Source organism: Eschrichtius robustus, chromosome 1, assembly GCF_028021215.1.
Source record: "Eschrichtius robustus isolate mEscRob2 chromosome 1, mEscRob2.pri, whole genome shotgun sequence".
NCBI lineage: Eukaryota > Metazoa > Chordata > Mammalia > Artiodactyla > Eschrichtiidae > Eschrichtius > Eschrichtius robustus.
This window is the reverse complement of record NC_090824.1, coordinates 190,780,033-190,792,354: the sequence shown is the minus strand read 5'-3', so window position 1 is coordinate 190,792,354 and position 12,322 is coordinate 190,780,033. Positions and strand designations below refer to the sequence as shown.

Genomic DNA, 12,322 nt, shown 5'->3' with positions numbered 1-12,322 from the left:
AAGCTCTAACAGACGCGCACTCCAGCTGGACAGCACCTGCACCGAAACCAGGGCGAGCGGAGGAGAGCAGAGGAGCTCCCCTGAGAGGTGAGACTATCGTGTCTCTATGGTACACCCCCCCCACCCCCCCCCACCCCCCCACCCCCCCCCCCACCCCCCGCGCAGAGCATCAGCACAGACCACAAGGCTGGAACGCCCGCAGCATTCCTCACCTGCTTCCCTGGGGCATGAAGACCCTCAGGGCAGCCCTCACTGTATGACTGTCTCAAGGACACAGAGCCGGCACTGCAAGCCGTGTGGCAACTCTAGGCCTGTCATCAGCAGCCAAAGGGCTCCCCTCTGCTCAGTGAGGACAGCCACCCAGCCAACACACCCAGCGACACTAAAGCAAGCCAGCGGCCACCTTCATCCTGTGCACCTCACACCCACGTGCAATAACCCAAGATGCCCCCCAAAAGACCCCAAAGCGTTTAGTCATATTTCCTGCATTTGTGGTTTCTCCTTTAACACAGTGAAGTAGGAAGTGTGATATGGCAACACAATCAGCATTAATTTTATTAAAGGGGTTTGGAGAAGTTAAACTAATATCCCTCTATGGATGACGTGCATAACAGATGCCCTTTTTGGCTAAGCAGAAAAACAAACCAAAACAAACAACAACAACAAACCGTCAAAATAATTCACCCGAAAACATTAAAATAGTCATGAGCTCTGCAAATCCAAAGAACGTGCTTTTCAAGCCCATACTGCGGTAAATAAGACAATAGAGCTAGAGTGCGACAAACTCATGGACCTGATGCTCTCCGGTTAATCCCTGAAGCTTCCATCCGCATTTGAACGCCAAGGTTAGTGTTCCCCGGAAGGCTTTATCTAAATTAAATCCCTGCTGCGCTGCACCGGAGCCTCTCGGGAAGTCGGTCTGTCCCGCCAGCTCACCTTTCCGCGGGTCGATGTTCTCGGTCCGGGTCGCCGCGCTCTCGGGGCGGGACGCCGGCCGCTCACACCCACTCGGACTTGCTGGGGCCCGGGAGCGAAGCGCTCGGCGCGCAGGGGCGCTCCTCCCACCCCGGGGCCGCCGCTCCGGGCCCGGCCCCGCGCAGCTGGTCGCTGGCTGAGGACAGCGCGTCGCTCTCGTCCTCCCCTGGCAGCTCCGGGTGCCCCGGCTCGGTGGGCTCCGCTGCGGGGCTGTACGCGCCCTGCCCTCCAGTCCGCAGGCCCCGGCGAGCGCGCGCCCCACGTCCCCCGTGCGCCCCGTGTCCCTCCCGCGCCGCACCCCCCGCCCCTTGACACGGCCTCCTCCGGGCCCCGCCGGGTCGCCTGCGCGTCTTCCAGCGCACGCTGCAGACCAGGTCGGCGACACTGAGCAGGAAGGACAGCGCACAGACCGCCCAGACGAAAAGCATCAGGATGGACTTCTCCGTGGGCCGAGAGACGTAACAGTCCACCACGCTGGTGCAAGGAGGGTGCGTGCACGAGAATCTCTTGGGGACCAAGAATCCGAAGAGGAGGTAATGCAGGGCACCGAAAGCGGCCTCCGTCAGGGTCCGGAGGCAGAGGTGGACCACATAGCCCGAGGAGAAGTCCGGCACCGTCAGGCAGCGCCTGGCCCCAGGGGTCAGTTCGGGGCCGTCGTGGTCCACCGAGTCATCACCCAGCCAGCGGGATCCACGTGCCGCCAGCTCGGCTCCTTTGTGCAGCACGTAGACACTGAAGACTGCGGATGGAAGGAGAACAGACACGCTCTGGATCAGCCAGAACCGCAGGTGGGACACGGGGGCGAAGATGTCGTAGCAAACGTTGGCGCATCCGGGCTGCAGAGTATTGCACACGAACCTCTCCTGCTCGTCCTGGTAGACCGGCGACCCGGCCAGGATGAGCACCACCATCCTCAGCAGCACCATGAAGATAAGCCAGATCTTCCCTGGAAAGAGGGAACGGGGAGGGCACCATCACAGCCATACAAGCACATCTCCTCCCAGCAACAGCTGTAAATCTTTACTGGTGCTGAGCCTGGAGAACTAAGTGTGTAAGCATGTGTTTTAGTCACAGCAACAGTATCAGCCTGTTAGCTCATTGGACAAATGTCTAACGAGCACTTACACTGTGTCAGACAGTGTGTTCAACTAGGCACACCTCGGAGATACTGCGGGTTCAGGTCCAGACCACCCCCCAAAAAGCGAGTCACGCGGATCTTTTGGTTTCCCAGTGCATATAAAAGTTATGTTTCCACTATACCTTGGTCTATTAAGCGTGCAACAGCATGATAAAAAACAATGCACATACCGTAAGTAAAAAATACTTCGCTGCTAAAAATTGCTAACCGTCCTCTGAGCCTTCAGGCGCTGGTGGTAGTCACATCAAAGATCACTGATCACAGCACATCGGAATAAATATAGTAACAATGAAAAAGTTGGAAATATTGTGAGAATTACCAAAATGTGACACACAAGACATGAAATGAGCAAATGCTGTAGGAAAAATGGCACCAATAGACTTGCTTGAGGCAGGGTTGCCACAGACCTTCAACTGTTAAAAAAAAAAATGCAGTATCTGAGAAGCACCATAAAACGAGGTATGCCTGTACGTGTTTGTAAAATGCTTTGAAATTGGCAGATTTAAAGAAGCATGGATACTAAAATGTTTAATCTAGTTCGGATAGTTCACAGTTTGGGCTGAAAGTTCTAGAAAGAAAATTGGGCGGATGTAAATAAAGTCTTCCTCTTAAAAAGAGTAAACTTTTTCAAGGATGTTAGTGCATTCCTGTAACTGTGTAGAGCAAATACAAGCTACTAATTTCAGTGAGCTTTCTCTATGGTAAGAGTCCACACAATCTTTATGTAATCGGTGGGCTCTGTAGCCCTTGAAATCGAATTTCTTGAAGAACATTCAGTTTTTTAGACTCTTCAATAATTCAGAACTCCTTTCCCCCTATTCCAGCTATTATGAATTGAAGTTTGTCTTTCTTCAATTTATCATGAATAAATGAGGCTAACATAGAAATCAAAATAAGTTCCAAGTCCTATTTTCATTTCATGAGTCAACTATTTTGGTGTTGAAGACCCAGTCAAAATAATCTGTAAATATTTTGTTTTGTGAGGAGATACAGAAATCATCACCTGACATCAGAAAAACTAAACTCTCTTATAAATGAAGGCAGTTCAACTCAAGGACTGTGTGACCATTACGTGATAAACTCATTAACTCAAACTTTTAAAACCAAGTTGGCTTCGTCTAAAAAGCAATGAAGAAGAAAAATATCAACAACTTCACAGACATATTTTAATCCTTTTCTCAATCCCCTTTACTAGGATACCCATACCTCTCTGAAAATTTAACTTGGCTACACCAAACTCAGAAAACGTATTACTTTCTTTGTCAAAAAAATAAAAACTAAACTAAAATTGGGATTTGGTTTAAAGTGCACAGAGAACTTACTAATCTTTACAAATGGAGCTTCAAGGATAAACCCTAAAAAGATGAACAAGAAAGCTTACTCAAGGCATGAATTTCTCTAACTTTGACTGTATTGTTCCTTTTCCTAGTAACGTAGCCAGAGAAGAGTTACACAAAAATACCCCTCCCATTTGCTCAGCCCCCGAAGTCAGCAAAAAGACTCCCCTTGAGAGAAACATCGCTCACTCCCAAGACATCCTTAAAGGATGGGGGAGCCTCCTTAAATAATGGAGAATTAGAGGAAAGCTTGAGCCATGGCTCCCTGTCCTCCAGGGATAGGCAGGCCTTACTCATGGGGGAGGGCCAGGAAAAGTGACCCAAGGCAGAACAAGTGTTCTGCAGGGGTTGGCGCTACTCACCCACCATGGTCACATTGCAGTTTAGGGTGATTACGAGGAACCCCAGCAGGTCCAGCTGGTCCATGCTTTCAGGGGGTCACAGACAAGGTGGCTGCAGACTTCCAGAGCCTGCGTTCTCCAAGGAGGTGGCAAGTCTTTGCAGGAAAAAATGTATCTCAGCTACAAAAGACTCCCAGGTGAGAGCTGGAGATACAAAAGGGAAGATTCAAGCCCAGGAGCACAAGGTCATTCTTCTGTCTCCAGTTGAGACGGTGCCGAGCTGTTTGAGGCAAAGCCTTCCTGACAACTGCAGTGCCCAGAGGCCAGAAGCAGCCGTCTCTCATCGTGGCTATTCTTACCCTATTGGGACATTCCAGGCCCTTGGCAGTGCTCACGTGTCTCCACCAGGAGAACTGATGCTTCAGGATATAGGAGAAGCAATGACGTTCATCCCAAGAAAGAAAAGTTCTGTTAACCAGCCAAGTCTCTATTAAAAAGGCGTTTCCTCCTTGAAAACATTTCCACACGCACTTCTTCACTGCTTAAAGAAGCGCTAAAATGTCCATATTTCGTCTCTTCTATGAAGCATAACCCACCATAACTCGAGCCCCAAAGGATCTTGTCCTCAACTCTGAATTCCTATACCATGGGTGCCAGCAGGAATCTGCACCTGGGATGCGTGTCCCAGCGTTAGGCTGTGACACAGTCATTCCGTAGCTGCTTCCTGTCTGGCTTAGTGACGAGAGCCCTTCACGCAGAGACAAAGGACCTGGATGCAAAACTGGGGGCAGCCACCTGGTCACCAGGAGTCACTGAATCTCCCGATAGCCTTGTCCTGCAGTGGGGTTTGTGGGAGACAGACATGAAACGATGGTGTTAAGAGCACCTAGCATGCAGAGGGTGTGCAAAACTCGAATCAGTGGCACTTCCATCCCTAACTGGCCCCAAAGACCTTCATAGATGATGTCCTCCTTTTGTATCTCCCGGCCCCATCGAGCCCAGGGCTGGTGCCGTTGAATCAGCTTAACAAATGTCCATTAAATTTGTCATAAAATATCACCGTCTGGACCTGCTGACATCAATCACAGTTGCATCAAAATCCTCTCGTGGCTGCCACCTTTCTATCTGGGAAGAGCCCATCCTGCAAGGCTGGGGGTCTATCCTCAGAGTGGAATTTGTGAACTTTAAAAGGAATGATTTCAATTTTCCATGAAAGCTATTCTTGATATCCTACCTTTTCTCCATTTCTGATCTATTCTTGACTTTAGTAATAACCCTAGAAAGAGTCCCCAAGGAAGAGTACAACAAAGATGCTTTCATCTTCATGCACAGGACACGTTTCCACCCACAGAAAACATTTTGACCCCCTTGAAAGGAACAGTAGTTTTGCTATATTTTAGTCAAACGCTTTGACACGAACAATGAAATTTAGAGAAACTGTAGTCACATTAAAATTTTGAAGTACTTGTTTCAAGGGTTCAAGTATAAAATAAAGGAAAGTATCTTCACTTCCTAATAGACCGTTCAGGTTATTGGCTTAAAAATGGAAAGACCAGGAAAGCAATGACTGAATTTTGCTGTATGATATAAATAGCCTATTCTGCATGGGAATTCAATTAGAATGTTGTGACCTTGAGCAAATCACTAGGGCTTTTCATGCCTGTTTTCTCATCAGTGAAGTAGAAAAAAAAAATGTGCCTCTTACCTACACAGAGTGGCTGTGACATGCAAAGTGAGATCATAGGCATGAAAATGGTTTAAAAATATAAAGAATTACGCATGGGAGTGGCTGGTGGTGCATCTCAGGGTCTGCTCCTCTGGGTTCCCACCCTCAGCCTTTCCTTTTGCTCCCAAAGCATCTTCTGGCTGCCTGTCCCCTCCCCCTCCTTCATCACTTTGCCCTCCCTCCTCTAAGTCTACCTGGTCCCCATTCTGTCTTTCTTCCTCTCTCTGCTTTGTTTCCTCTCCTGCTAGAGGGCATTCTTGCTTTTCCTGGAAATACTAACCCCTTGTGGCTGCCAGAAACAAGATGGGGACAGAGAGGAGGGGCTGTAACTGGAGCATCAGATACTACCTCTCCCTCCATAAAATTACCCCAGAATCGACGGGGAACTCTGATTCGTGTGTCTGTGGGGTGGAGCGAATATCCAGGGGAGTCCTGTGCTCGGCCCAGTGGAAAAGAAACCCAGCAGGAGTCAGGGACACTTCCGTCTTCCCCCTTTTCCTTTTCTTTTTCCTTTTTCCATACTGACTTCTGAGATGTGCATCTGTCCACTAAACCATATCACCCACAAGACAGCACAGACTGGTCCCCATGGGGAATACAAAACCCCCCAAATTCCATTCTCCACAGACTTGCTGATTCATGCAGATTTAGAAAATACCTTAAAATCCACTCAGCCCCCTTCCTAATCTTCCTAATCTTGAAATTAAAGGTATGGCCCAGACCACCGGCCTCAGCAGAGCGCTTACATGACATTCGGTGTCCCTGCCCTGAGAAAACCATAAACCACAAACCATTCTCAGTGTCCCAGAGAATGTTTGATCCATGAAACATTAAAAGTACAAAAAAGTTTTCAACTCTCCAGAATGTTAAAGAAATTCAATTATCTGCATAGTACAATGTTAGCACTTCAAGTATTTGAAATTGTATTTTTTGAACTTTTTCATGGAAGTCTTTCTAAGACACCGTTGGAATCTAAGCAGACGGGACGGGCAGGACAGACAATATGGGTAGAAGGGATGCCCGGGTACCAACAGTCACTTAGAATCAGGCTTTCCTTATGAAGAAAACACAAGTCTCCACCACCAGCTTGCTTTTTGTTCCCAGGTGTCGGGCAGTCAGTCAGAACACCCTTCCTGAGTGCTGTGGTCTGAATGTTCGTGTCCCCCCAAAATTCATACCTTGAAATCCCAACCCCCGAGGTGATGATATTCAGAGGTAAGACCTTTGGAGGTGATTTATGGAATGAGTGCCCTTTTGAAAGAGGCCGGAGAAAGCTTATTCTCCCAGAACTGTGAGAAATGAATTTCTATTGTATCTGAGCCACCTAGTGTATAGCATTTTGTGATAGCAGCCCAAATGGAATAAGACACTGTGATATCAGCTGAAATGGAATCCAACAGATGTTCTCACCATCCAGGCAGGAGGGAGGCATCCTCTTACTCGTTACTATTGATGTGCTGTGACTTATGGGTGCCTTTTAAAATATGATTGCTAGTGTGACAAACACAGTTCAGTCCATATTTACTAAGCACCTACTATGTCTCAGGCACTGTTCTCGGCACAGAGAATGAAACAAATTGCTGCCCTCGTTGAATTTACATTCTAGTGGAAAGAACTGACAGTAAACAAGAGAGGCATCTTCAGCAAAGTAAATTACTAATTAGATGGTGGTAAGTGCTGGAGAGGAGAATAAAGTGGAGACGGGAGTAAAGGATGCCCAGGAGTAGTAGGGCGGCCAGAGACAACCTCGCTAAGGAGGGCACATTTGAACCAAGACTGAGGCAGGGGAGGGAGGGAGTCCTCGTAATCCCTACTCTCTTTTCTAATTTGCCCAGACCCAGGCCTACGTAGCAAAAGTTACTAAATGGCCCCCAATCCTTTCCAGGGCCTGTGTATGCACCATGTTACACAGTGCAACCTCTCAGGACCCTCACTGAACATGTGGGTCCGAGGGTGAAGCAGTGGGACCACACTGCAGAGCAGGGACCGGGGACGCAGTGGAGCTGTTCCCCGGCATCCAGCACGGGGTCGCTGCACCTGCCACAGATACACCTGGGGGGTTTTTGTTTCCAGATCATGTCCAGACAGTTCAAAATTCGTCATCAAAACAGTCGCCGGTAGTCAAAGAGGTCATTAGGGAAAGAGTACAGACTTCCGGGTCAGAGGGTCTAGGTTCCGACCTGGTTCCAAACACATACCAGTGTTTGACCGTGAGCAAACACTAACCCATCTGAGCTTGTTTTCTTCTCTTCACGGAGTTGAGGATTCATTCCTTCCAAATGTATTGAGGCCCCTCCTGAGAACTCTGTCGAGTCTTGAGAATGCAAATTGAAGATTGGGATTGAGACATACACACTACTATATATAAAATATATAACTAAAAAGGACCTCCTATATAGCACAGGGAACTCTACTCAATACTCCATAATGGCCTATATGGGAAAAGAATCTAAAAAAGAGTGGATATATGTATTTTTTTTAACATCTTTATTGGAGTATAACAGCTTTACAATGGTGTGTTAGTTCCTGCTTTATAACAAAGTGAATCAGTTATACATATACATATGTCCCCATACCTCTTCCCTCTTGCATCTCCCTCCCTCCCACCCTCCCTATTCCACCGCTCTAGGTGGTCACAAAGCACCGAGCTGATCTCCCTATGCTATGCGGCTGTTTCCCACTAGCTACCTATTTTACATTTGGTAGTGTATATATGTCCATGCCACTCTCTCACTTTGTCCCAGCTTACTCTTCCCCCTCCCCGTATCCTCAAGTCCATTCTCTAGTAGGTCTGCATCTTTATTCCCGTCTTGCCCCTAAGTTCTTCTGACCATGTTTTTTTCTTTTTTTTTTTTTTAGACTCCATATATATGTGTTAGCATACGGTATTTGTTTTTCTCTTTCGGACTTACTTCACTCTGTATGACAGTCTCTAGGTCCATCCACCTCACTACAAATAACTCAGTTTCGTTCCATTTTATGGCTGGGTAATACTCCATTGTATATATGTGCCACATCTTCTTTATCCATTCATCTGTCCATGGACACTTAGGTTGCTTCCATGTCCTGGCTATTGTAAATAGAGCTGCAATGAACATTTTGGTACATGACTCTTTTTGAATTATGGTTTTCTCAGGGTATATGCCCAGTAGTGGGATGGCTGGGTCGTATGGTAGTTCTATTTTTAGTTTATAAAGGAACCTCCATACTGTTCTCCATAGTGGCTGTATCAATTTACATTCCCACCAACAGTGCAAGAGGGTTCCCTTTTCGCCACACCATCTCCAGCATTTATTGTTTGTAGATTTTTTGATGATGGCCATTCTGACCAGTGTGAGATGATACCTCATTGTAGTTTTGATTTGCATTTCTCTAATGATTAATGATGTTGAGCATTCTTTCATGTGTTTGTTGGCAATCTGTGTATCTTCTTTGGAGAAATGTCTATTTAGGTCTTCTGCCCATTTTTGGATTGGGTTGTTGTTTTTTTGAGATTGAGCTGCATGAGTTGCTTGTATGTTTTGGAGATTAATCCTTTGTCAGTTGCTTCATTTGCAAATATTTTCTCCCATTCTGAGGGTTGTCTTTTTGTCTTGTTTATGGTTTCCTTTGTTGTGCAAAAGCTTTTAAGTTTCATTAGGTCCCATTTGTTTATTTTTGTTTTTATTTCCATTTCTCTAGGAGGTGGGTCAAAAAGGATCTTGCTGTGATTTATGTCATAGAGTGTTCTGCCTATGTTTTCCTCTAAGAATTTGATGGTGTCTGGCCTTACATTTAGGTCTTTAATCCATTTTGAGTTTATTTTTGTGTATGGTGTTAGGGAGTGTTCTAATTTCATTCTTTTACATGTAGCTGTCCAGTTTTCCCAGCACCACTTATTGAAGAGGCTGTCTTTTCTCCATTGTATATTCTTGCCTCCTTTATCAAAGATAAGGTGACCATATGTGTGTGGGTTTATCTCTGGGCTTTCTACCCTGTTCCATTGATCTATATTTCTGTTTTTGTGCCAGTACCACACTGTCTTGATTACTGTAGCTTTGTAGTATAGTCTGAAGTCAGGGAGCCTGATTCCTCCAGCTCTGTTTTTCTTTCTCAAGATTGCTTTGGCTATTCGGGGTCTTTTGTGTTTCCATACAAATTGTGAATTTTTTGTTCTAGTTCTGTGAAAAATGCCAGTGGTAGTTTGATATGGATATATGTATTTGTATAACAGATTCACTTTGCTGTACACCTGAAACTAACACAACACTGTAAATCAATTATACCGTGATGTGCTCCTGCTTCAGCAGAAAGAGAATTTGAAAATGCAGGAAAGGAGAGGGAATGCGGGAGGGGCAAAGTAGGGGGAGGGGAGTAAGAGGTACCATCTATTATGTATAAAATAAGCTACAAGGATGTATTGTACAACACAGGGAGTACAGCCAATATTTTATAATAACTGTAAATGGAGTAGAACATTTAAAATTGTGAATCACTATATTGTACACCTGTAACATATAATATTGCATAGCAACTGTACTTCAATTAAAAATAAATAAATAAGCAGTAAAGGAGCAGTTACAGTGCACCGTGATGGGGGCTGCTTTGGGGGAACACAAGAGGGCACCCTACTCCCAGGGTTCAGGGAAGACCCCCACCCCGGGGGAGGTGGGGGAAGAAGCCAGGTAGCCAGGATCTGAAAGCAGGTTGTGAGGCTAGTCACCAAATTCCTCCCCAAGTTCATGACTTGCCCTTACTATTTTGGAAAAGTTAGTGGAAAATTGGAAAGTGAAAGCGATACAACAGTGACCAGAAGTAAAGTTCTGAGCCAGAGGTGGGGTCCCTGGGGAGAACCAGAGAGATGCTCGGGCCTCCACCAAGAGTTACTTAGACCTCAGCCAGTTAGCTGTGTTCAATCTAGAGGAGAAAGATCAAGATGAGAAGGGCCTATTAAACACAAAATATGTTTAGGGATTCCTTTTTTAAAACACTCCAGGAACAATAAGATGGTATTGATCTCTCCCATATGGAATGGAACGCGCATTTGCAGACAGGCGCTGGGTAGGAAAACAGGAGCTCCGTTCTGGACAGACCTGGAGAGCGTACACTTCAAACTCACATGTCCCAACAGACCGAGCTTTTCCCCAGTTCTCTCTCTGGGTGAGTGACACCAAGATCCATCTCACCCGAGCCAAAATCCCAGGCCTCAACTTGCTTGAAACACTTTTTTTTTTTTTTTTACTGCTTTCCCTCTGCAGTGGCCCATCGCCTCTGGGACCAGGTCCAGCTGTGCCCACCAAGCCCCAGAGGCCTGCTCCACTCCCACATCCCACCCTTCAGGCAGCTCCTGGGATCTCTGCTGTTTCTAGACCTGCCACAGCTGTTGCCTCCATTCGGGGTGTCTTACCCTCTCTGGCTGGTTTCCAGAGACTTCCTTCTACTTCGCCGAGATCGGGGTCGGTGCCCTAGTGGGTGCGCACATGGCATCCGTGCTCCTCTCATGGCTGGGACCCTGGACATCATCAGTGGTTGGTTTCCCCAACCCCGCCATCACCACCCTGGCCCGGCAGACACAGCCAGATGCCAGCCATTGAGCCTTCTTTACCCTCTGCTTCTGGGCTGGGAGTCAGTTCACCTTAAGGATCAGAAGAGAGAACACAAGAAAAGATGTGGATTTGAGTCTTAGTCCCATCACTGATGCTGGGTCTTATTTCCTCTGCTGTAAAACAGAGGTAATAATAGCATCAACCTCTCATGTCGTTAATCAAATTAAATGAGTTAAACCATGTAAACTGCCTGACGCAGTGGAAACAGTCAATGATGGTAGCTCAAAGTTCACATTTTCTTGCCTCTCCTACTTCTCTCAATCGTCCATCTTCTGCGTAAAGGGTTGGCCCTTTTTTGGCGTGGGCAACGAGCCAGAGGGGTTCTTTCCCTTTGCTCAGTGACAGGGGGACTCACCACACACCAGAGGTTGTGTCTTGCACTTTGAGCTCTTCCTGACTGAATTTTCCTTGGGATCAGACATTTGGCATGAACTATTTTGCCCCAACTTTCCTGTGTTGAGGCCAGAAGCTTTAGGGCTCCTGAAGTTTGTCCGGATCCTAATGGCCCAGAGCCACTGTGGATTGCATCATTTCTCTGAGAAAACAGAATCCTGTGCCCTGAGGTTCCCCCGACACCACTGGAAGCCCCGCTGTGTGGAGCAGACTTGTTCCAGAAGGCATGCTGACCCAGCCCTATGTCTGTGCCACCTGCATGTAAGGCAGAGTCTGACCACACTGGGCCCCAAATGTCCCACAGATGACCAGCTTGTCTCTGGGTTTGGAACAAGTGTGTGCTTTGTCTTTGAAAACATTTTGAGTCACGATTTTTTTTTTTAATTTATTTATTTTATTTGTTTTTGACTGTGTTGGGTCTTCGCTGCTGCATGCGGGCTTTTCTCTAGTTGCGGCGAGCGGGGGCTACTCTTCGTTGAGGTGCGCGGGCTTCTCATTGTGGTGGCTTCTCTTGTTGCAGAGCATGGGCTCTAGGCGCATGGGCTTTAGTAGTTGCAGCACGCGGGCTCAGTAGTTGAGTCACGAATTTTTAATTGTTTTATTTTTACATTTGTTTTTCTCCAATAAAGGTAGATGAAAGAAAGAGAGAGATAGCTGTGTTAATGATTTCTCTCTCTGGATAACTGAGAGGCAGTTTCAGGCCCTGAGTAGGACCTCCTGCCTCAGACACCTCTACCTCTTGTTCAGTATCACATGGTAAATGCTTGCCGTCCTCTGGCTTCTACAAGCGATGACAATGAAAGCCTCTGGAAGAGGCAACACATGAA

General features: G+C 46.8%; 1 protein-coding gene across 1 annotated transcript; it reads right to left on the bottom strand.

Annotated features, from left to right (window-relative positions):
- Nucleotides 1-998: 998 nt before the first annotated feature.
- Nucleotides 999-3,876, bottom strand: GJD4 (gap junction protein delta 4). Its single transcript, XM_068538794.1, has 2 exons — nucleotides 3,813-3,876; nucleotides 999-1,921 (listed from the first exon to the last, which is right to left on the bottom strand). Exons 1-2 carry the CDS (start codon nucleotides 3,874-3,876, stop codon nucleotides 999-1,001), a joined length of 987 nt encoding a protein of 328 aa, XP_068394895.1.
- Nucleotides 3,877-12,322: the final 8,446 nt, after the last annotated feature.

Excerpts from the sequence above, each read along its gene's own strand:
- GJD4 (XM_068538794.1), bottom strand. The coding sequence starts at position 3,876 with ATGGACCAGCTGGACCTGCTGGGGTTCCTCGTAATCACCCTAAACTGC. Across the intron at positions 1,922-3,812 it reads CTGCAATGTGACCATGGTGG|GGAAGATCTGGCTTATCTTC; the intron begins GTGAGTAGCGCC and ends CCCTCTTTCCAG.